The 25121-nt window shown below is 38.9% G+C and overlaps 1 protein-coding gene and 1 pseudogene across 1 annotated transcript in view; one reads left to right on the top strand and one right to left on the bottom strand.

Moving 5' to 3' along the window:
• LOC150019788 (ankyrin repeat domain-containing protein 26-like) overlaps positions 1-25121 on the bottom strand; it is a 74430-nt gene that overhangs the window by 15203 nt on the left and 34106 nt on the right. Inside the window, exons 10-14 of the mRNA XM_090267371.1 lie at positions 20810-20906; positions 15650-15863; positions 13892-14075; positions 11635-11756; positions 893-1283 (exon numbers count right to left, since the gene is read on the bottom strand). Coding sequence (XP_090123497.1) covers positions 893-1283; positions 11635-11756; positions 13892-14075; positions 15650-15863; positions 20810-20906 — 1008 coding nt within the window. The remainder of the gene's footprint in view (positions 1-892; positions 1284-11634; positions 11757-13891; positions 14076-15649; positions 15864-20809; positions 20907-25121) is intronic.
• On the top strand, positions 21557-22844 carry LOC150019789 (cytochrome c oxidase assembly protein COX11, mitochondrial pseudogene; annotated as a pseudogene).

A 25121-nucleotide genomic window follows, 5' to 3' on the forward strand; every position in this document is an offset into this window, starting at 1 on the left:
TTTATTAGGTAATCTGGCCTTGATCTCCCCCCCTGTTACATATAAATCCTACCACCCCTCACTAGTCTGAACTGGAGAGCCAATGCCAAATTAATAAATCACAGAAAACTACAATTTTCTCTGTATTAAACAAACATCTCCAAATGATCATAATTGGATCTTGAAACAAAAAATATGAGCAAATTACTTGTAAAAATATTCAAACAAAATTGTAAATAGTGGAAAGATTAAGTCAAGTATAGTTTTGCTAAAACTCATCATGTTTGTCTCAAATTATGATTTAATGAAAAGTAGATATTTTTAAAGCGTTTAGAGGTCATAAGATTATATTACTCAAGAATGAAATATTTCCAAATTTAATTCAGATTGACATAAATAAAAATAGCATTATACTAACTAAAATGTATCAGAAGCCACTGAGGGAAAGGTACTATAAGATACGTCTACACTTCAGTTCATCTGGGAAATCTGAAATTAACTGTCAAGATAATCCACTTAACTGAAACTTAATTTCAAAATACTCCTTTTAGGAATGAGTATTTCCATTTATCTGCTTCATAATGGTATTGAAATGTGGTGAGATTAAAATTAGTATTTTATCAGTATAAGGCTAAATTGTTAATATAAATCTATATCTATTAACAGTCTATAATATAACCTCTTAAAATTTCATAGACAACACAATGTCTTTACTCAAAACAAAACACCTCTCAAGTCTAATTTTCATTTGCAGGATACAATATCTGCATTTAAACTGATAGAGCAAACACAGTTATAATCTATATAGTTTTAATGTTCAACTAGATTCAAAATTTAGCCATCATCAAAAATAATATTACTTTGAATTTTCTTCTAGGAAATTTGAAAAATATCTATCTTTTTGGATACTTACATCTCTCTCTGCATTACTGTTTTCATACTGATGCATTCTTTCCTTTAAATGATGGCATTCATTGGTTAGTTCCTTATTTCTTTCTTTTAGTATAACAACTTGTTTTTCACTTTCGGCTTGAAATATTTTGATGATATCCCGAAACTGATCTCGAATATTAGTTACTGTCATTTCTTTATTGTTGGCTTTGTTGTGAGCATCATCTAGCTGCTGTCGAAGCGACATGTTTTCACTTTGTAGGTGAGATAGCCTCTCCTCTAAGGAGCCCTGCTTTCCAATGTACTTATTCATTTTACCTTGTTCTTCTTGATACCTGTGTTCAATCTCCTTCTTTTGACACTGTGTTTGGCTTAGGTCTCTTTCTACACCTTCTAAAACCAGTGTTCTTTCTCTGGGAGCATCTCTTGTGTGATAAAGCTCAATTTCTAGGCTATTGGATTTCGTCGTCGTCGTCGTCGGCAGCCATCCGTCTCGAGAGACGATGGTGTAGCTTCTTCAGAGTCTATCTGCACCGCCAAGAATGGCTGTGCAGTCCGACTCGGGAGTGACATGGTATCTGTCTCCTCCCGTGTTGAATCGACATCTTGCGATGACGCTGAAGCTACAGAGCCTGGGCAGGGTAATATGGAGGGTCTGCTGTTGCCCATGCAGCAGACCCCCCCTCTCTTCGCAGCTGAAGGGTCCAAGGGAAAGACGGAGTCGATACAGCTTGGGTTCAGGTGCGCCGCAGGAGTTGCCGGTGTTGACTACAACGTCAAACCGCCTTAGGGACTCCGGCTCCGGATTTTCTGTCGGGGTTTACTCCCTTAGCCTTTCCCCTGAAGAGGTATGCCGCAAGGCAGCGGAGGCTTTTTGGAGTCAGAGTTTTCCTTCTCTGATGTACCCTGACTGGAAGATCGAACCAGCGACACTTAGCTCGCAGGCCGACGCTCAATCCACTGAGCTAAACCAGCCAGGGCAATGTAAGTATATATATATGTGTATATATATGTATATATATATATATGTGTGTGTATATATATATATATATATATGTACGGTATGTGTGTGTACATGCATGAGCACTCATTGGAAGAATGGTAAAGAGGCAGGTGGTTTGGGCAATGAGGCACTTGAGAAAACATCAGCCTCTTTCTCTAATGTTTCCTAGGTTTGCTTGCTTCTCTTTCACATTCCCATAACCTCTAACGCTGGTGATTTTAAAAATTTAATTTGGCAGATGACTGATTCATAATTTGGTCTAATCACTTGTGCTATTTTCACTGTAAAACAATTAATAGCAATAGGAAATGTTCTAATTGAAAAAACTAACATCTGCCCAAGAAGAATGCATTTCTCTATAAATTTTTATAATGATTTTATTATGACTAGAATAGGACATGACCAAATACCTAACTGAATAGTAGATCGCAACAGGGCCAATTGGCTGGATGTATTATGTAAATGTATAGACTCTTCCATAGGACAGGGGGGTATGGGCTTTACTGATATGGCAAAACATCACCTCCAATGCCTCCTTCAGTGCTGAACACCAAAAAGCATGTCTTCAGGGACTAGAAAGGGAGTAACTTTACAACCCTACTTAAGATAGATCCCATGAGACCCCAGAGTAGGATTCTAGGCCCTATTTTTCTACCACTAGCAAGAAATACCTGCAGTTTTCTTTCGCTATTGGATTTACTTTCTGCTTTACATAGTTGTTGAGAAAGCATCTCGTTTCTTTTTTTTAGGTCAGAGATATCACGATTCATTTTTTCCCGAAAATGCAACCATTTTTCTTTTTCTTTTTCGTAACTTGCAGAAACCTAAGGAAAACATAGGAGACATGTAACTAACACTCATTGAAATGACGTATCATGATATCCTCTGAAATTAAAGAGTAACATATGTTTACAGAATGAAAGGTTGCAATAAGTGGATATCCCCCTGGAAAAAACAGAGTTGGATCCAAACTTCCAAATCTGTACAAGTATAAATTCCCCAAAATTCAAAAATGTAATATAAAATGATAAATCCATGAAAGTACAAAAGGAATCATAAGAGAAATTTTAAGAATCTCTTAATTAGATAACTCTCCACGATGTCAGAGGAGTGAGTGAAGGCTGCGCTTGCCTCCTACCAGGACCAGTCTGGAATTTTGGCTTAATTGTGGAGAAATCATCTGGATGACCAACTGGACACAGGCTGGAGTTAGCTTTGTAGCTGTAGCAGGCAGAGGAGGCTGCTTCGTCACGACCTGTCTGGAGCAGATCGTGGAGGAGATGCAGGAGTGCCAGGAGTCCCAGCTGGGCTCCCTTGGGTGGCAGCTGGGGGTGCGGAGAGATGTTTCAGTGCCGCGAGGATTCTCCAAGAAGAGTGGGGGTGGACCTCAGGCTGGGTCTGCTGTTAGAGCAGACAGTGAACCAGGTGGTGCCTGGCTGCACGATGCGTAAAGCAGGATCTCCCTCACCCCTTAAGACCAAGGAGGAATGGCTGGAGGTGCAGTGAGATTCCTGAGAGGAGGGTGTGCAGGATTGCATTTGTGTCTGCTTGCCCTGTGCCCTGAAGTAGACTAGAGATGCTTGCAGAGAGTTCAGGGTGGTGGTGTCGGGGAGAGAGCTGGGGGAGCAGCAGATGGGATCCCAGTGCTGACTCATCGCATGTGCTGCGGGAGAAATATTTCAAGCAGACCACTCTCCTCCAAGTGGCATCAGCCAGAGGGAAAGCAATAGCCCCGCCTGAAGAAATAACTCAGCCCTGTTCCATGGTGTTTGCACCTGATTGCAGATCACACGTAGGACGACTAGAGTAAAACCCAACCAAAAAAGACAGACACAGCAGCAGAACGCCGGTAATTTCAATAAGGCTGCCTAGATCCAGACTGGGATATGATCTGACGTCACCAGGGGTGGGTCAGGAAAGAGAAGAAAGTGGTAAAAACTAGATACTATGGAAACCAATTCCATGTGATCTTCTACAGGAGTTATTTGTCTCCTGCATATGTTTTCAACAGTCATTTCTTGTCCTCCCAGTCTGTGCATTATAAGTAACTAGTTTTTATATTATAGTTTACTTAAAATCTCATACTTTGCTCCTCCCCTTTCTCATTTAATGTATCATCTGGTTTCCTCTTCTTATTTTTGTTTTAAACTCTATCTTCTCTCTTGCCACGACTCGTTTCCAATCTGCACTCATTATTTCTCACCTCTTCAGCCTCTCCATACCATTTTTCTTGTCATTAGTCACCCCGCATTTTTTTCCTCATTCATAAAATACACTTATTCTCTCTCCAGCTTGATCAATCTGTGCCCATTGAGTGTGATATGGTGGTGGTTGTGGCATTTCTGCAACTGTATTCACAGATCTTCACTGTTCTGGTATTTCAAATCTCAAACCTTCTCATCCGCCTCTCCTACTCCATTTGTACCTTCCTCCAGCCCTTTCCTTCTTTAATTTTAAATTTGAATTTTACCCTGCCTTAGCCTGGTTTCGATTCCTCACTCTTAGTATTCCTTCTCCCTCCATCATTTCAAAATCACTTCCCTTTCCTCCAGACTTCTCTTAAGTTTCTCTTTCTTTTTTACCTCTTACACCCATCCCACCTATATAAATCTTAGCTCATAGATTGTTGATAGTGTTGTGGTGAAACTTTTTCTCAAATTTGATTCCTATTTTTTCTTCTTATTCATCTTCCTTACTTTTTTTCGTTTGTTCTCTCACACACTATATATAAATATTATAACTTCTGTTTAAACCTAATGCTATACACTTGTCCTCTCTTCATTCTGCCTTCTTCCCATCCTTTTTTTTATATATGATATAAATTTTACTTTCTCTCTCATTGCCTTATCCCTACTCGCTACTATTATTGCTCCTCCCCACCCCTCCTCAAAATCATTTTTCTTTCAGTTATTCAACTCTTGTTTGTTTTTCTTTTCTTATAATAGTCTTAATCTCTTTACATCCTTATTCATACTGGTTCATCTGCAGTTTATATGGTGACTGAAAGTGGGGGATGTCTTTGTGAGTGTGGGATTCTTGCCTGGGCTGGTGGTTTGTTTGAGCAGCAGCTCAACAACTGTTTACAAGACAGAGTGGGCGGAGTGACTCTCAGTCAGCTAGCTGGAGGGAAGGACCCACCAGAGAGCAGGACAATACCAACAGAAACCAAAACACTACCAGAGTCCAAATAAACGGCACAAGGCCATCCCAAGAGCATCAGGTTCAGGAGATCAAGGAGTCTGCACCACTGAATCCCACAGGACTCCTACCACAGACGGTAACACCATGAGAGTAGAAAGTCAAAGTAGATCAACCTAAGAAGCAGAAACAAACAAGAAGTCACCTAAAATGAGAAGATGAAGAAACAACATCCCATTAAAAGGAAAGGAGGAATTCGCAGAAAGAGTGATAGATGAAATAGAGGCAAGCAAACTATCAGACATGGAATTCAAAATAATGGTCACAAGGAAGCTCAATGAGCTCAGCAAGCTCTGAGAAAACTACAAAGAACTCCAGGGGAACTACAAAGATCCACAGGGCATCTACAAAGAACTCCAGGGAAACTAAAAGGAACTCACTGGGGAACTACACCAGCATTAAAAAGGATTTAGAAACTATTAATAAAAGCCAGGAGGAAATGAAGAATACAATTTCTGAACTGAAGAACACAGCAGAAGGAATCAAAAGCAGGACAGATGAAGCAGAGCATCAGATCAGCAAGCTATAGGAAAACGTAGAAAAAAATTCCCATACAGTGCAACAAAATGAAAAAAGACTGAAAAAGAATGAAGAGGGTTTAACAGAGCTGCAGGACAACATGAAACACAATAATATCCGTATCATACAGATAACAGAAGAAGAAGAGGACCAAGGGACAGAAAACCTGTTTGATAAAGTAATAACAGAAAACTTCCCGAACATGATGAGAGAAAAAGTTTCGCAAGTCCAGGAAGCACAGAGGGTTCCAACTAAAATGAACCCAAAGAGGCCTACTCCAGGACACATCATAAAGAATCGTAAAGGCAGGAAGAGAGAAATAGCAAATAACATACAAGGGAGCTCCGATAAGGCTATAAGCAGATTTCTCAACAGAAACACTACAAGCAGGAAAGGAATGGCAAAAACTATTCCAAGAAATGAAAAACAAAGGTCTACACCCGAGATTACTCTACCCAGCAAGGCTCTCTTTCAAAATGGAAGGTGAAATAAGGGGTTTCCCAGACAAAAGAAGGCTAAAAGAATACATCTCCACCAACCAGCACTGCAAGAGATGCTAAAGGGACTGCTTTAAGATGAAGAAACAGAGCAAGACAGAGAGGAACACAAGCACAAGGGGAAAAAATCACAATGGTAAGGTTATCAGTAATAACCTTAAATGTAAATGGATTAACTGCACCAATGAAAAGACATAATGTAGCTGAATGGGTAAGAAAATGCGACCCACATATATGCTGTCTACAAGAGACCCACCTCAAAACAAAAGTTCTACACAGACTGAAAGTGAAGGAATGGAAAGAAGTATTTCAAGCAAATGGACATGAAAAATAAAAGCTGGGGTAGCAATACCTATATCAGACAAAATAGATTCCATAACAAAGGCCATAAAAAGAGACAAAGGAGGACATTTCATAATACTTAATGAACAACCCATAAGAAGATATAACCCTTGTATACATATATAAACCCACATAAGAGTACCCAAATTTACAGGGAAAATCTTGGAGGATTTCAAGAAGGATAACGACAGCAACACATTCATAGTAGGGGACTTTAACACCCCATTATCAACAATGGACAGATCTTTGAAGCAAAGAAACACCAAGGATATTTAGGCATTGAACAACACTCTAGATCAAATGGACTTAACTGATAAATACAGAAACTCTCACCCTCAAAAAGGCAAAATATACATTCTTTTCAAGTGCACATGGAATATTTTCAAAGATAGACCACATGGTAGGATACCAAACAAGCCTCAACAAATTCAACAAAAATGAAATTATATTAAGCATATTGTCAGATCACAATGGCTTGAAATTAGAAACTAACCTCAAGGAAGAAACTCAAAAACACTAAAATTCATGGAGAATGAATAACATGCTATTAAATAATGATGGGTTAACAATAACATCAAGGAAGAAATCAAAAAGCTTCTGGAAACAAATGATAATGAACACACAACAGTCCAAACCTATGGGACACAGCAAAAGCAGTCCTGAGATGGAAGTTTATAGTGACACAGGCCTACTTAAAAAGGATAGAGGAATCTCAAATAAAAAATTTAACCCTACAGCTATGAGAATTAAGAGGAAAAACAACAAACAAAGCCCAGAGTGAGAAGAAAGGAAATCATCAAGATCAGAGCAGAATTAAATGACACAGAGACTAAACAAACAATTCAAAAGGTTAATAATACCAGGAGTTGTTTTGTTGAAAAGGTGAACAAAACTGACAAGCCTTTAACTAGACTCATCAAGAAAAAAAGAGAAAAAACCCAAATAAATAAGGACAGAAACGAAAGAAGAGAAATCACAACCGATACCGCAGAAATACAAAGGATTGTAAGAAATTACTATGAACAACTACATGACAAGAAATCTGACAACTTGGGTGAAATGGAAAAATTTCTGGAAACATATAATCTTCCAAAATTGAATCAAGAAGCAGCAGAAAGCCTGAATAGACTGATAACAACTAGTGAAAGTGAAGCAGTAAACAAAAGACTCCCGGCACACAAAAGCCCTGGACTAGATGGCATCGCAGGCAAATTTTATCAAACATTTAGGGAAGAACTTACTCCTATCCTAACCACATACTGATGTTTCTCTTCCTCTTTCCCTTCCTTCCCCTCCCTCTAAAAAAATTAAATTAAAAAAAAAAAAAAAAAGCCATAAGCTTAAGAGCAGAACCTTTAAAATACTGTTAAAAGAAGGTAGCCTTTTTAAACAGAAGGATCTTATCTTCCATGAAAAGCTCAAATCTTAATTTAAATCACAGCTAAATGGGTCAAAGAGTGAAAAATACAAGCACTGTGAAATAATTTTTTTAAAAGACGTCTGACTACTTCCATAATAGCCTCAAGGCAACTTAGCATGAATGCTAACATTTCAAAAAGCCAAAATTTGAGACTTCTGGCCAAGATGGAGGCGTAGACAGTCACACTGCATCTCCGTCCACAACTAAGAAGGAATACAACTACCTCAAAACTAGAAACAACCATAAGTTCCAGAAAATCAAACTGCATGGAAGTCCAGCAAATGAAGATATAAAGAAGAAATACTCATCCAGACAGGTAGGAGGGCAGAGAGGACGCAGTGTGGTGGCAGCAGCGCCAGTGGCAGGCCCGCAGAAAGCGCAGTCACACATTTAAAAAAGTCAGGAGGGACCCCTGGGGAGCGTTCCTAGCTCCTCACTGAACCTAGCAGCTCACAGTCCCAGCACAAGGGAAAATCAAGCCTCATTGCTTCTGACTGTGCAAACAAGTGCGGGTTGGGGAGGAGGCAGAAACTGCCCGTCTCTCAGCAGAGTCTGCTTATTTAAAGGGCCCCCACGGTCTTAGAATGTCCACAGACCCACCCACTCTGGGAATGATGGCCAGGGCAGCAGCAAGAGGGGTGCCAGTCTGGTGCGGAAGTGGAAGAGGTGCCTGGAAGAGGGGCGAGTGCTGGGCAGGTGGCATTCTTCCCTGTCGGACCCCTCCTTCACATACAGCACCACAACGGGTGAAACAGGTCGCCGTGTACTGACGAATCCCTAAGGCTCCATCCCTTACAACGTAATAGGAGTGACAGCTCTGCCTAAGACACAGAGGCAAACAAACACAGGAGCATGTCAGAATTAGGAGACAGAGAAGTATGGACCAAAAGGGTGAATGGATCAGGTTCCAGTGGGAGAACCAAGTGATGAGGAGATAGTAAACCTAACAGTTGAGGAGATAGGCAACCTAACAAATGCATAATTCAAAATACTGGTGATAAAGATGCTCACAGGCTTGACAGATATGCTTGAGTAAAGCAAACGTATAAGGAAGTGAAGGCTATGCTAAGTGAAACGAAGGAAAATCGTCACAAAACCAATGGCAAAGGGAACGAAACCAGGGTTCAAATCAATGATTTGGAACATAAGGAAGAAAAACACAGTAAAATAGTGCAGAATGAGGAAGCAAGAATTGAAAAAAATGAAGAAAACTTCCCAAATTTTGCGAAGGAGATGCATATACAGTCTGGGAAGTACGAAGGGTCCCGGGCGAGCTGGACCCAGAGGGGACCACACCAGGATGCATCATGATTGAGATGCCAATGGTGAAAGATAGAGAGTCCTGGGGGCAGCAAGAGAGAGGTGGAGAGTTGCCTACAGGGGGGTGCCTATAGGACTAGCAGCTGATTTCTCAGAGGAAACTTTGCAGGCAGTAAGGGACTGGCAAGCAGTATTCAATGTGGTGAAAGGCTACCTGCAACCATGACTACTCTATCCAGCAAGGCTATCATTTGGAATGGCAGATGAAGTGCTTCCAAGACAAGGTAAAGCTAAAGGAGTTTATCATCACCAAGCCATTATTATATGAAATGTCAAAGGGACTTACCTAAGAAAAAGAAGATCAAAACCATGAACACTAAAATGACAACAAACTCACAACTATCGACAACCGAATCTAAAAAATAAAAACAAAATCCAACTAAGCAAATCAGAATAGGAACAGAATCATAGGTATGGGGATCATTTGGAGGGATATCATCCGGGAGAGGGTAGGGGGAGAAATGGGGATATGGTGTATGGATTAAGAAGCATAATCGATTGGTACAAAATAGACAGGGGGAAGTTAATAATAATATAGGAAAGGGTGAAGCTAAAGAACTTATATGCACGAACCATGGACATGAACTAAGTGTGGGTGGAATTACTGGAGGGAAGGGGGATACTGGGCAGAGGGGAGCGAAGGGGAAAAAATGGGAACTATTGTAACAGCATAATCAATAAAATATACTTTTAAAAATATCTCAAAAAAAAAAAAAAAGGCACGATGGAAAACCTGAAGGACTTAGAAAAGACAGGTGTTTACAGGCAAGGCTCAATGGCAGGTAGGTGGCTAAGCTCCTGTGCCATGAAGTTCTGACTGAAGATCACCCTAAAGGTTCTTTGTGTAAGTTCCAGCAAAGCAGACTTAAAAGATCATATGTGATCATTTGCTACTCTTGATGTGTTTATGCGAATGAACAGGCTACATTAACAATGGACTTAATGCAGTCCCTTTAATGACAAGAAGGATAATCTTAAGGAGAAAAATCGCGATTCAAGGAAAATCACAATACTCAGTGGTAGACTATAAAGAAGTTCAGCTAACTGTCTTTAAAGTTTATTTTCATCAAAGTTTGTTTTCATTTGAAAGTTGAACTAGGTCTGTGGCATAATCAAAGATGCTTAATTTACAGGCAAAAAGAATGTCAAATGCCTTGCAATTGGATGTCTTTCCAATAAGACAGTCTTACAGATTTAGAGACTGGATTATGGGTTATGCTGCATAAATTAACATGTGTTTTCTGTTTTCAAAGGGCATAAGCCTAGGATCTCATGACCTGAGTGGTTGTCTGTACATATAGGCCTCACATAATCCTGTCTGCAGCGCTTCGTCCTGAGACTCAATGGTTTGGCTGAACTAAGTGGCTGGGTTGGTGAAGAATGGAGTGGTCTGTGGGCTTCACTTTAAAACTGGTTTCTCTTTTCTGTCCTAATGGCTTGGACAGAAAGGGTCCAGAGGTCTGAGGAAGGAAACCTAAAATATTCCCCTCAGCCCAAATTAAGTATAGTGGGCAAAAGGGTTTCGGACAGGTGTGATGTGCCTGGCACACCTTCCTCCAAAGAAGCCCTTTTTTTCCCTAATGTGGGACATTGAAAAATTAATACCTGCCTTTTGTCATCTAGTGGTTATTGACTGAGTGATGCCTTTTAACCCTGTTGCCAAATCTGTTGCCCCCAGAATACAACAAGGATGCCAGCCTGTTAAACCAAGTACGCCATTGTTCGGGGACAGCCAACTGACCTGGGGTCTGCAAGATCCTTCCCCATGTGGGAAGGCCACCCTCCCCTCCACACCCCCACTCTTTTTAGGGATTTCTGGACCCAAGGATAGGTAGGATGATGACCATGCCAGCTTGAAGCAGCTAGAGGAGCACGAGACCTTCATTCATTGTCCTTTATAAAATTATAAAGGGTCTTCAGTCTGAGAGCGGGGACTCAGAGCGGGGTCCTCCGCCCAAATAAATAAACAAACAAACAAATAAATAAACTATAAAAAAATGAATTGGAAAAAAAAAGATGAGTGGATAAAACTGCTGTGATACATTTACACAATGGAATACTGTTCGGCCATATAAAAAAGGACACCTTACCTTTTGTCATAGCATGGAAGGACCTGAAGATTATTATGTTAAGTGAAATAAGCCAATCAGAGAAAGAAAAGTATGATGTTATTTCACTTACATGTGAAAACTAATGAACAAAATAACTGACAAACAAAACAGAAACAGAGGCATGGACACATGGAACAGACTGAGAGCTGTCAGATCAGAGGAAAGATGGGGAAATTGGATAAAAGAAGGTGAAGGGGGACCTCTGGCCAAGATGGAGGCGTAAATACACATGCTGTGTCTCCTCACAACTAAAAAGAAATTTACAACCACGTCAAAACTAAAAAAAACCCAGAACATCCAGAAAATCGAAACTACAGGGAAGTTCAGCAAAGAAATAAAGAAGTAATAATCAGCCTGAAAGGTTGGAGGGGCAGAGCCAGGATGGAGAGAAAGAGGAGCAGAGCAGTGGCTGCAGGGGCTGCGGGGGTGATGCTGGGCAGGCGAGTGGCTGGTAGGCGCGGGGAGCTGTACCTGGGCTGAAAAACAGCCATAGAGTTTAAACCTGAGAAGCAGCCTCAGCGCCAAAACAGACCGCATAGCGGGCGGTTACCGCCCCGGGGCAAAGAGAGCCGCATTGCTTCCGATTGTGAAAGCAGGTGGGGGCTGGGATGGAGGACGAAGCCAATAGTCTCCAAAAGGAGGTAGCTTGCTTAGTACCGGAAGGGGGAGAAGTGCTTGGAAAAGTGATGGCAACCGGCACATTTCCCTCTCTGACCCCTCCCCCACATACAGCGCCAAAACAGTGAAACGGTTGCCAGCACTAATGAATACCTCAGGCTCTGCCCCCTATAATGTAAGAGGCACGACAGCCCCACCCAGGTCACAGAGGCGAACACAGAAAGCTGTCATGATGAGGACACAGAGAAAGTGGCAGATCAAGGTCCCAGTGACACAACTAAGCAACCAGCAGATAGCACACCTGACAGATCAGAAGACAGACAACTTAACAGATGCACAGTTCAAGGCATTGGTGATCAAGATGCTCACAGACTTGACAGCAAAGATTAAATAGGACAGGGAAAGAATGAAGGCTATCCTTGCTGAAATGAAGGAAAATCCATATGAAACAAGTGGTAAGGGAAAGGAAACCAGGGTTCAAATCAACAAATTGGAACATAAGGAAGAAATGAACAGTCAACCAGTACAGGAGGAAATGAGAATTTAAAACAAATGAGGAGGCTTAAAACCTCTGAAACAGCTATAAATGTGCCCACATCTGAATCATAAGGTTGCCAGAAGGTGAAGAGGGAGAGCAAGAAATTGAAAAATTATGTGAAAAAATAATGAAGGAAAGCTTCCCTAATTTGGGGAAGGAAATGGACATTTGGATCCAGGAAGCAGAGAAAGTTCAAAACAAACTAGACCCAGGGAGGACCACACCAAGACACATCATAATCAAAATGCCAAAGGTTGAGGAAAAAGAGAAAATATTAAAAGCAGAAAGAGAGGAGTAGAATTATCTACAAAGGGGTCCCTATAAGACTATTAGCTGATTTCTCAAAGGAAATTTTGCAAGCAAGAAGGGACTGGCAGGAAATATTCAAAGTGATGAAAAGCAAGGACCTACAACCAAGATTACTCTACCCAGCAAAGCTATCATTTAGAATGGAAGGCAGATAAAGTGCTTCCAGACAAGGTAAAGCTAAAGGAGTTCATCATCACCAAGCCTTATTATATGAAATGTTAAAGGGACTTATTTAAGAAAAAGAAGATCAAAACTATGAACATTAAAATGAAAACGGTATCACAACTATCACAACCAATTATCACAACAGAAGTTAGGAATGGAAACAAAGTCAATCGAAGGAGGCAACTAGAGTGGGAACAGAATCATAGGTATGGGGAGCATGTGGGGGGAGGTCAGTGGGGAGAAGGAAGCGGGGAGATGGAGGGAGATGGTACAGGAATTAAGAAGCATAGTAGGAGGGTGTGGAATGGACAGAGGTTTGTTGAGAAGAGTTTTATGCATGACCCATGGACATGGACTAACGGGGGTGGCTGCTGGAGGGTGGGGGGTTGCTGGGTGGAGGGAAGCAAAGGGAAAAGAAATTGGGACAACTATAACAGCATAATCAATAAAACATACAAAAAAAAAAAAAGAAGGTGAAGGGATTAGTCAAAGAACATATATGCATAACCCATAGACACAGACTATAGTGTGGTGATGGCCAGAGGGAAGACGGTTTGGGGGCTGGGTAGATGTGGGCAAAGTGGGGATAAATGTGACATCTGTAATAGTGTCAACAATAAAAATAAAGAAAAAAGAATGAAAGAAAAGTACAAATTAGTAGTCACAAAATAGGCATGGTGATATAAAGTACAACATAGGGAATACCGTCAAAAACGATATATAACTATGTCCAGTGCCAAGTGGGTACTTGAAATCTGAGGGACCACTTTGTAAAGTATATGATTGTCTAATCACTATGCTATATACCTGAAACAAATACAAAATAATATTGAATTTGAATTTAAACTCTAATTGATATATTTTTTAAAAAGGCAAAGCTCTGTCTCCCCAAAGGAAAGTTTAGCCATTGCACACACACACACATACACACACACACAAACACACACAGAAATAAGACATTTTTACAAAAGATAAATTTACCTGATTGAAATTTATTCTAACAACCTTCAATTCCATCTGTAGTGTTCTATGAGCAGTTTCAAGTTGTTGTTTCATTTCAACTTCTTTAGTATATTGCTCTTCTCTTTTTCTTAACTGCTCCTTTGTTTTGTCATATAATGAATGCATACTTCTTCTCTTCTTTTTTTCCTCTTTTAATGTAAGTCTGCAGTTAAATATACTTATCTTAAAATTCATTTTGTTAGAAAATAAAATGTTCATTTTATGATCTGGTTCCACATATGCTGGTTTATTATCATAATGAAATTCCTGTTATTGAAATTTTTTCTTGCTAGGTTTCATGTTTTTATTTCTTCAATCTCTTCTGAAATTATATACATATATATAATATAAATATATATTTATTTGTTTGTTTATCTCTGGGCTCTCTATTCTGTTCCATTGATATACGTGCCTGTTCTCATGCCAGTACTAGACTGTTTTGAATACAATGGCTTTGTAGTACAGTGTGATATGTATTGTGATACCCCGAACTTTGTTTTTCTTTCTCTAGATTGCTGAAGCTATTTGAGGCCTTTTTGGTTCCATATAAATTTTTGGAATATATATATATATATACATATATATGAGAATTAAAACCTTTTTGTTACTTAGTAGGTTTTAGTCAGAAGTAACTGTGGTAAATGCTGTAGAAAAGAAAATTTGGAGTTATTCAGTAAAGGTAGAACTGAAATTATCCTTTTTTGCACAATCATAATTACTCCTCCATTAGGACAACACATGATATAGTTACTAATTAGAAAGAGAAGTGGTTTTCTATAAACAGGTTTGTAAATTCTCTAGAAATACAATTTCAGCTTCACAAAATATCACGGGTACTCCTAAAAATGATTCACAGTGTAGGACAGCATCTGTAGAAGTCTTTTACACAAGATATATCTGCTGAATACTGTAATCTAAGACTAGGCTAGGAAGTCTGTTGCTTAACACTTTTTATGTTTCTTCTTTTGTAACCTTTTCAATGTATCTTTTCCATTATTATCTATTTTATACATCCATTTAAAATCCCTTTGGAATAAGATAGAATTAATTAAATCAACAATAAAGAATAATATATGCTTTTAGTACAGACCTTCAAGTTAGTGTCATCTAAGTGTAAGAAAGATGCTGAACACACTAATCAGTCATCCTTCTCCATTCCATGCATATATTAAAACTAAAACTGCATTAGTTAAAAACATTTTTTTTTTCTGTCTTGATAAAAATGGCCATTTCATACTCTGTTGATGTGAGTGCAAATTAATATAACTGTCTTGGAACAATTTAGGAATATGAACAAAGATCCTTTTATAAAGTTCTTACACTTAACCAAATAAGACTCTATTAAAAATTTTATTTAGAGTATATAATCAAAAAATGTAGGAACAGACTTATATAACAGACATTGCTGGCAGGATTAATTATAATACACAATAATGAAAAACTACTAAAATTCAACTGGTTAAATAAATAATGAGGTTTCCATATGATGGACTTCTATATGGTAATGCAAATAATGATTTAAAAAATATACATTATCTTGTAACTCGAAGTATGCACTGTTAAAAATTGTTATATTATTCCAAAAATGTCATACCCCATAGTAGTGAAGACGTGTTCTTTCCTGTGAAATCATAATTGGTATGAAGGCAATTATAAAACTTTTCCTACAAATATGAAGAGTATATAAAAATAAAAGTAAATATTTAAATATTTCTTTAAAAATAAACTATTCAATACCTCAAGCTGTTGAGTTCTTGTACCCATTGTACTTTTTCATGTTCTAACAGTGATTTCATTTCTTTTGTTTCTGAGAGCTCCTTCTGTAGTACACTAACCCTATTTTCCATATTTTTAATATTTTCTTTAAGTATTTCACGATGATTCGTCTTCCGTTCTAGCAACCTTTTATATGGAAGAAATGAGGCTTGCATTTTCAATAAGGTAACAGAATCTGCATCAGCAAGAAAACAAAAATAGAAAAACATTTGAGTACTTTTTGTTTCTAAAGGACTGTGCATTTTCACATTCATTCATATACTGAACAAATATATATTGAGTACCTACAATGTGGAAGAGATTATATATACTAAGCTCTGCAAATAAAGCAGACAAGACTCCTGGCTCTTGTTTAAAGTCTATTGGAGGAAAAAGACAAATTAAATGACAATTATAAATTCAGGTAGATATTGTAAGTAAATTAGAGTTCTATGATCATATAATAGAATTCAATCTAGACTGGGCCCAAGAAGATTTCCCCAAAGAAGAGATGGGTACAGTGACAAAGGCAAGATGAGCAGGAAGCAATCAGGCAAAGGAGGAAGGAGAACATTCTAGACACTCTACAGCACGTGCCAAAGTTCTATGCAATCTGCTTCTAACAAGATGGAGTAATAGGTACTGATTTACCTTCCTACATGAAACAAGCAAAAACAAAATAGAAAAAGTACACTAAAAAAATTACTTTCGAGACAACAAACTTCAGGCAATGAAGGACAACGATGCCTGAAACAAATGAAGTGAGCCCAATGAAGTGAATGTCCCAGTTCACTGCCTTTAGAGAATTTACAGGCCACAACACAGGGAGAAAGAACTGAGGCAAGAGTCCACCAGACTCCTTGGGTTGGGTGATGAAGCTGAGGGTCTGATGAAACTCAGGCAGGTAGAGGTCACAGGTTGGAATCCTGGAGAAGAGGGAGCAGAGCAGAATCACCACAGACCAGAGAAAACAAATATATGAAAAGAGTGGAGGAAGCAGTAACCTGGTGTTCACAAAGAACCAAGAATGGTATCTATTTCCATTAGCCAGGCTGAAAAAAAAACCTCATAACTCACAGGCCAATGAACAGAGCAGGCAGAAAAGTCTTGCCTCAGTAGTGGAGAGTAGCCATTGGTAAAGCACTGCTCTGTTTTGACCTAACATTGACAGAGCAAGACCAGAAAGGATCAAACTGTTTATAAGGAACTTAACTAAATCCCAAACAAAGCTCAAAAAGATAAGTAGAGGCATGAAAGCTATTTAAAAATAAATTGCACTTAAAAAGATGCATATTATAATGTCAGACATGAAAAATATACTGGAAGGAAATAAATGCATATTAGACATCACAAAATAAAAGTTAGTAAATTTCTCATCAGTGAATTGTGAGAAAACTTAAATGCCTAATGTGTAATTCCCAAAGAAGCAGGAGGAAGGGATGGAAAATATTTGAAGACACAATGACCAAAAACTTTCTAAACTCAATGAAAAATATAATTCCACAGATCTAGGACAGATCTGGCTAGTAGAGAAGAAATTGAAGTAACTTATTACCATGTTCTTATGTATTACATATGATATGCTATAATATTACTTGAAAGTAGACTGTGATAATTTAGTCATTTATCATAAAGCAACCCTAAACCAACCACTATAATAGCAAGAGTTATATAGCAAATAAGCCAAAAAAAGACATACAACTAAATCATAAAAATCACTCGATTAATCTGAAAGAAGACAGAGATAAAAATAGGAACAAAGAGCAGATGGGACAAAAAGAAATCAAACAGCATGAACGACAGATTCAAACCTACTGTACTCCCAATCACATTAAATTAAAACTGTCTAAAAACCGCAACTGGATAAAAAACCAAGACCCAACTACATACCACCTATAAGAAATGAACTTTAAACATAAAGACACAAAATCTGTAAAAGCTTAGAAATAAGAAATAAGACTCAAACACCAGACAAAAGAAGACTGAGGTAAGTGGCTATCTTAACACCAAAGTAGATTTCAAAGCAAAAAATAATATCAGTAATTAGAAAGATCAATGCATAATGATAAATTAATAAGCAGTATAATAATCCTAAATGATCACGCACTTAACAGCATCAAAATACATGAAGCAAAAATTGATAGAACTGCAGAGAAAAACAGACAAATTCACAATTACAGTCTGAGATTTTAAATGTACTCACTCAATAAATGATAGAACAAGTAGGCAGAAAATCATCCAGGATATAGTAGACTTGAACATCACACTTCTCTTCCTAAGTACCTATGAAATATCTACCAGAAGAAACTATATTCTGGGTCATCAAATAAATCTTAATAGAAAGAGTCAGCCAAAAGGATTTAAGTCATATAAAATATTCACCCTAGCCACAAAGATATCAAATTGAAAATCAAAACGAAAAATACCTCTGGAAAATATTCAAGTATTTGGAAACTAAGTAACATACATCTAAAGAACCCTTAAGTCAAAGATGTAATGAAAAGAGAAATTTGAAAAGTATTTTAAACTGGATTTAAATAAAAATGAATATATTAGACTTTGTGGAATGCTACTTAACAGTGAAATTTACAGCACTAAAAATCTATTAGAAAAAAAAAAAAAAAGGTCTCAAATCAGTGACCTTAGTGTCCACATTAAGAAATGACAAACAAAATTGGGACTACTGTAACAACATAATCAATAAAATATACTTAAAAAAAAAAAAAAAAGAAACTAGAGTAGGACTTCTGGCCAAGATGGAGGCCTAGACTGACACGCTCTGTCTCCCTCCACAACTAAGAAGGACTACAACTACTGCAAAACCAGAAATAACCAGAAGTTACAGAAAATAAAGCTACATATGAAGTTATAAACAAGTGGTGCTCGTCCAGACGGGTAGAAGAGGCAAAGCTGGGGTGGAGAGATCAAGCCGTGCTGTCAGTGGCAGCAGCAGCGACGAGCGACGGGACTGCGATAAGCACAGGCACCCGTGTTTAAGGGGAGGTGAGAAGCACCTGGGGAGCACCCCCGGCTGCAGTCCAGACCCGTCAGCTCTCGATTCCAACCCGGGGAAGGCAGACCCCAATTGCCTCGGACTGTGAGGCTCAGAGGGCGTGGGGACGGAGACGGAGGCTCCCGATCTCTCAGCAGAGAGTAAACAGCAGGAATCCATCTTGGACTCTCGACCCCACACAAAGCACCACAGTGTGGTGAGGAGGGTTGCCCGTTAGTGATGAGAGCATGGGGCTCTGCCCCCTATAGCGTAGGAGGTGTGACAGCCCCGCCCAAGAAGGAAAGGTAAACAAACCTGCCAGGATGGCAGGGATAATGATAGAGATACCAATCACGCAGCTGACCAGAAAGCAAATACACGAATTAATGGATGAGCACATAGATAATCTTTCTGAGGCTCAGTTCAGGGCTATAGTTATAAACAGCTTACAGAAATAACAGTGGGACTTAATCAAGATGGGGAAGGAATGAAGGCTAGTCCTACTGAAATGAATGAAAACACGTATGAAACAAGTGTAGCCCTTAGAGAATAAACTCTAATTTCTTTTCTGTCCAAAATCAGTTTGGTATATTATGCGAGTCTTTAAAGGAGTTTTATTAAACAGCTGTCTTACCAAACCTGAACTACCTTAAAAACACAGCCAATGCTTCTTTATTCAAATTACTTTCACTGGAACAATAAATGCCAGTGTAGCATATACCTCTGATGCCTGACAATCACGAGGAGGATAAATGAGGAACTACAGTTCACCCCAGGACTAGCACTGCCTCCTGCTTCCAGTATTCTCAGGAGCAGCAACGATCTCATCTTCTGTTTCACCGCCAATATCCTACAGCCTAAGGTGAGGTCTCTCAAATGTCCTCATCCACTCCAAAATTAAATAGGTAATGCGGTTCTTCCCCTACCCTCTGTCTGTTCACTATACCCCCTTCCTCTTCAAAAGTAATTTCTAGATTTTTGGTCTCAATTTTTCTCCTTTTCCCATTCTTCTTGTGGATTATCCCCACTATTTCTTCTTTCCTCTGTTTAGTTGTAGGATCTTACATCTGTCATTTCTGTTTCTTCATCTCTTTGCTTCTCGGTGGCCACAGACATGCTCAGAAATAAAAACAATGCATTTCATTAACCCTTTCATGTCTTAAACTATCTATCCAAGGCTGTCCTCCTTCCAGACTTCTCTGGAGAGAAGTCCATACCCTGAGGACAAGCAGCACTGGCGTCACCTGAGAGCTGGTGACAATGCAGAATACCAGGCTTCATACTGTCATTTCTTTAGACTTGAAACTGCATTAGAAGTCATAAACTTTCTAGTGGACTTTTCATCAGGCTTTAACTTCTTTGATCTCCCCATTACTGACCCTGGTCTCTCCTTTCCGATGCCCTCATCTTGGATTACAGAATACCATCCTATTACGTAGTAACATTTTACATGACTTAAGAATAGAGACATTTCGAGCTGACCACATACACTTATGCTCACCCATGGTAGATAAAACACAGCTCTTCGTCATCCGCAATGCCTTCCCAATAGTGAGGAAAAGAGTAAGAGTGGGAAAATTTTGCTGTACTTCTCTGAGAAGTTTCAGTACTGGAAGCTCTCTTTATATTCTTCCCACATTTCAAACACTCTGCTTTCTTTTTCCTAAACAGGTATTTTATTTTATCACCTCCCACCAAACATGGTGGGGCAAAACTAGGTCTACAGTTGTCTGCATGGAAAGTAATACAATTAATAAATAATAACAGAAGAATAAATTGTTTCGCATACTCAGAACAGTAAAGCTACTTTTGCCCCACCCTGTATACGCCAGCTTCTTTTTCCTTCATTTACTCCCTGTGTTTCTGCCTTTCTCATTCTTCACTCCCTTTTTCATTCTTTGCCTCTTCCTGAATCCTCCCTTTCCTCAGGTTTCAGAGAATCTTGAAATGGAACAAATAATTTGGCTCCCGCAGTGATACTCTCAATTTAATCTCTTGCTGATACCTGATAAGATTTACAACTTGTTCTCACTTTTCTTTTTATTTACTATGCATGTAACAGATGATTTTCTTTGACTATCAGAATATATGTGTTCATGTTTTAAATCAACATTCTGTCAAAGGACTTTTTAATAAAATGCAGTTCTTACCTTCTACTTGATCATGTAGTTTAAGTTTTCCTCTCTGATCTACCACTTCAGATAAATTATCAACATCCTTCTGTGGAAGACTTGCAGGGAAATTCTCCTAAAATGTGTATCAATAATGAGTTACATAAAGACTTCCTAACCTCTTTCTAAGAAAATATCTCAATTTCCTACTTTAAAAGCAATCAGACTTAAAAATAAGAGAAACATGTATTGAATAAAACATTTAAATAGAAAACGTCATGTATGTTCTCTAGATCAAGCTTTCTGTTGTCTTCATTTGGCTATTGACAGTATACTGAGCTTGAAAAGCCAGAGAAAATCCTTTCCTAGATAAAGTACTGATGTATATGTACATTTTAACAAGGAACTAATTTCAAAATACCTACCTCTACTTAGTATTCTCCACCAAAATAAGAGAACAGTTGGGGGGAGTACTTTTTAAAACAAATTATCTATTAAGTATACTTGCTAAAAGTTTTAAAATATCTCTGCCCTGGCTGGCGCGGCTCAGTGGACTGAGTGCTGGCCTGCGAACCAAAGAGTAACTGGTTCTATTCCCAGTCAGCGCACATGGCTGGGTTGTGGGCAAGGTCCCCAGTTGGGGGTCCAGAGAGGCAACCACAGATTGATGTTTCTCTCCTTCTCTTCCCTTCTCCCTAAAAAGATAAATAAATAATCTTTAAAAAGAAAAAGAAAAAAAAAGAGTCCTACTTTTCCGGACACTATGGGAGGGCTCTGGAGTCCGGGATGGAGGTGCGTCGCTTTTTGTGGCTGGCGGTGGAGCCCCCTTGGGCCTCTGATCATCTTTGCCGAGAGGGCAGACAGTGTTGTTGTGGAGCAAGTGCGAGAACCAAACGCTCAGCAAAGATGATCAGAGGCCCGAGCAGTGTTGTTGTGGAGCAAGTGCGAGAACCAAACGGTCGGAGACAATCAAATTAGAATTTAGAATTTAAAGAGCCTTTATTATCTGGCCAGCGACTGCCCACCAGTCCACAAGCCGGACTTAGGTGGACCAGTCCACAAGCCGGACTTAGGTGGACAACCCCAACCTTAGGGATTCGGGGGTTTATAAAGCATTTCAGGTGCAGGAACTTGGACAGAAATACAGCTTGTGTAGACAAAAATTTTCCACTATACCCAGGTCATTGCTCAAAGAAATAGGTCACTGCTCAAAGGAATAACAGTGAGGTTAAGTTCCTTGTTCTGCTTGGTCGGAGCATGCAACTGCGGGGGTCTGGTTCCCGGGACCCAAGTTCAGCTGATTACCCTACTGTCTGGACATCTAAGAAATACCCTTTTAACAAGTGTCTCAAGCCAGGACGAAGCGGACAGGAGGTGCTGAGAAGGGACTGAGGCGACTTGTAACATGGAGGCGCCCGAACCTGGCCCGGGACCTGGCCGTGCAGCCGTCCCAACGGCCGAAGAGCACGAACCCTTACACGCGTGCACCGGAGGAACAGCGGCGGTGGAACAAGACCGTCCGTGTGTATGTGGCCGCGGCCGCCATGGGCATGCTAGGGGTGTCCTACGCCGCTGTACCCTCGTATCGGCTCTATTGCTAGACAACTGTACTTGGACAATCAGTAGCAGCAGGTCATGCATCAGAGCAGACCAAAAATATGGTGCCCGTTAAGGATCGCATCATTCAAGTCACCTTTAATGCAGATGTGCATGCAAGTCTCCAGTGGAACTTCAGACCTCAGCAAACTGAAATATATGTAGTGCCTGGAGAGGCTGCACTTGCATTTTATAAAGCTAAGAATCCTACTGACAAGCCAGTAATTGGAATTTCTACATACAATGTCGTACCATTTGAAGCTGGACAGTATTTCAATAAAATACAGTGCTTCTGTTTTGAAGGACAAAGGCTTAATCCACAGGAGGAAGTAGATATGCCAGTGTTTTTCTACATTGATCCTGAATTTGCTGAAGATCCAAGGATGGTGAATGTTGATCTCATCACTCTTTCTTACACATTTTTTGAAGCAAAGGAGGGGCACAGGTTGCCAGTTCCTGGCTATAATTGAAGTCAGCAACCAAGTTCTGCTTCAAATTTGTCATTTTTGAAAAACCATGTATTTTGTCTTCTCAGAAGAGAAACATTCTATAATAATGTATTCCATTATATTTTATGCTTTCTATTTTAAATATTATGTACTGATGTTTTCTTTCCCGACTAATTTGCCCTACTTAAAATAGAGAATAAGTTCAGCTTTTTAGCATAAGGAATCCACATGCCTACTTAGAATGTATGACTGTTCAAAACCATACTTTGCTAAGTAGTATGAAAGTGCTGTTTCGTGAATATGTAGGCATGGACTTGATGGTTCAGCTTAATTCACTGGACCCCTTCCAAATTATTTGCACTTCATACTTGTTAGCAGTATATATATATTTTAATGCTAGTTGTTCTTAGGCTCTAGGTCAGAACTTCTGACTATTTCTAAAACAGTCGGTTACTACTTTTTTTTTTTCCCGTTGTATACAGTCACTATTTTAAAAACTCAAAATGGAAGAGGAATCACTAAGCCCTAACAGTTTGCCCAAAGATTATATTTTGATTGCAGATGTGACTGTTTTTCCTTTAAGACCTAGGGCAATTTACATTCAAAGTACTTTGAAATTTTGGTGTCACGAAAATGCAAATATCTACGAGGCTTCTAATATTTCTTGGGATAGTTCCAAGTCCCTGAATGTTAAAATGTAAGTGTTAGAAATGTGAAGACTCCTGACATTAGAAGTTCTGCGATGAACAAACTGTAAAAAAGATGTATTAAACTCTTTTAATAGGGCTTTTTTTTTCTTTTTTTTTTTTTACTATCTTTATTTTTAAAACAAAGATTAAAATATTTCTAACAGAATTTTTTTAGTGTTAAAAAAAGATACTTGACATAATAAGAAACTTCGGAGTGCGTTGTGTTAAATATAAACAAAACACTGTAAAACCTACCTCATTTAGGTACTCTAGGGCTTAGACAAAGCTATTATTTGATAAAATTTTTGATAGGAAAAATGGTTGAATAAAATGGCAAAGTAGGAAGAAAAACTTTTCTTTGAATTATATTTAAATAATTGTGGCAAAGTGCATAGTTTTTATGTAACTCTTCAAAAAATTATAGTAAGCTTTAATAAGGGAAGAGTAAGAACATTTATGTATCAATCACCTAAAATGTGCCAGGCACTTATTCACATTTTGATTCTTTTCTACACACAAACACGATAATAAAAATGGTATTACATGGCTATCCTGCCTCCTGCTTCTAGGTCATTCCAAGATGTTAGAGTAAAATGATGAGCAGATGTGATCCATTGTTCTCTCTGTCCAGCAAGTCCTTCTCCTAGACCTTCACATGCCTGGCTCCTTCGCTTGGAAGTTTCTGTCACACTCACAAAGATCTTTTCTGACCACCTAAATTCCATTTCCACTCCCATTCTAACTAAAAACTCCCCCAATATTTTCTAACCTAACATTCTCCATTGCCTTTATATGAAGCATTTATAGTGACTTATAATGGATTGTTGTTTATGTGTTTTTCTACTCTCCACTCACTATTGCCTGACTCTTCAACTTGTACAGCATCTAACTGCCCAACACATAGTTGGTGTTCAATAATAAATTTAATTAAGGTCAAAACGCATGTATGAGCTCATCAAGAAGGCCTCAAGTACCAAAGTACTACATACCTATATGACACCTCCATTAATAGCCTACAAAAACTTAACATCCCTCAAATTAGAAATTTACATACCCTTTCTAATGTTGCCATTTTTTTTCTCAACAGTACTGCTATTTTATTGTCCTTCAGGTTTATAAAAAGTGTCCTCAGTATTTAGTGAGTCACAGATTACCACTGTGATCACCGTAGTCTTACATTTCCACAGCACCCATTACAGCTTATAAAGTGTTTTCCGCATTTGTTACCACATTTGTTCATCACGCATACGTGAAAGGTAGGGATTAGTACCATTGTTATGAATGGGGTCAATGACATTCCAACAGGTTAAGACATGTTTCCCCAAGATTGCGTAGCCACTAGGTGACAGGTCCAGCATGACCTTAGACTTCAAATACAGTGTTTGTATCATCAGGGAGCAGATGTCTGTACCCAAGAGATCTGGCCCTTCGTATGTCTTTCCCCAACTGTCACCTTAGAACAGCTCATCAGATCTCTGTACCTAAGTTACTACAAGTACGGTTGCCGTAAAGTACTCAACGCATGCTGTTTTAACTATTGAAAACGGCTGCTACTTATCGAAACACCGCTAAGCCAAATTGTTGTTATAATCCTACATATTTATTACTACTCACCAT

This window comes from Furipterus horrens, unplaced genomic scaffold, assembly GCF_987537825.1.
Source record: "Furipterus horrens unplaced genomic scaffold, mFurHor1.1.pri manual_scaffold_2, whole genome shotgun sequence".
NCBI classification, from domain to species: Eukaryota; Metazoa; Chordata; class Mammalia; order Chiroptera; family Furipteridae; genus Furipterus; species Furipterus horrens.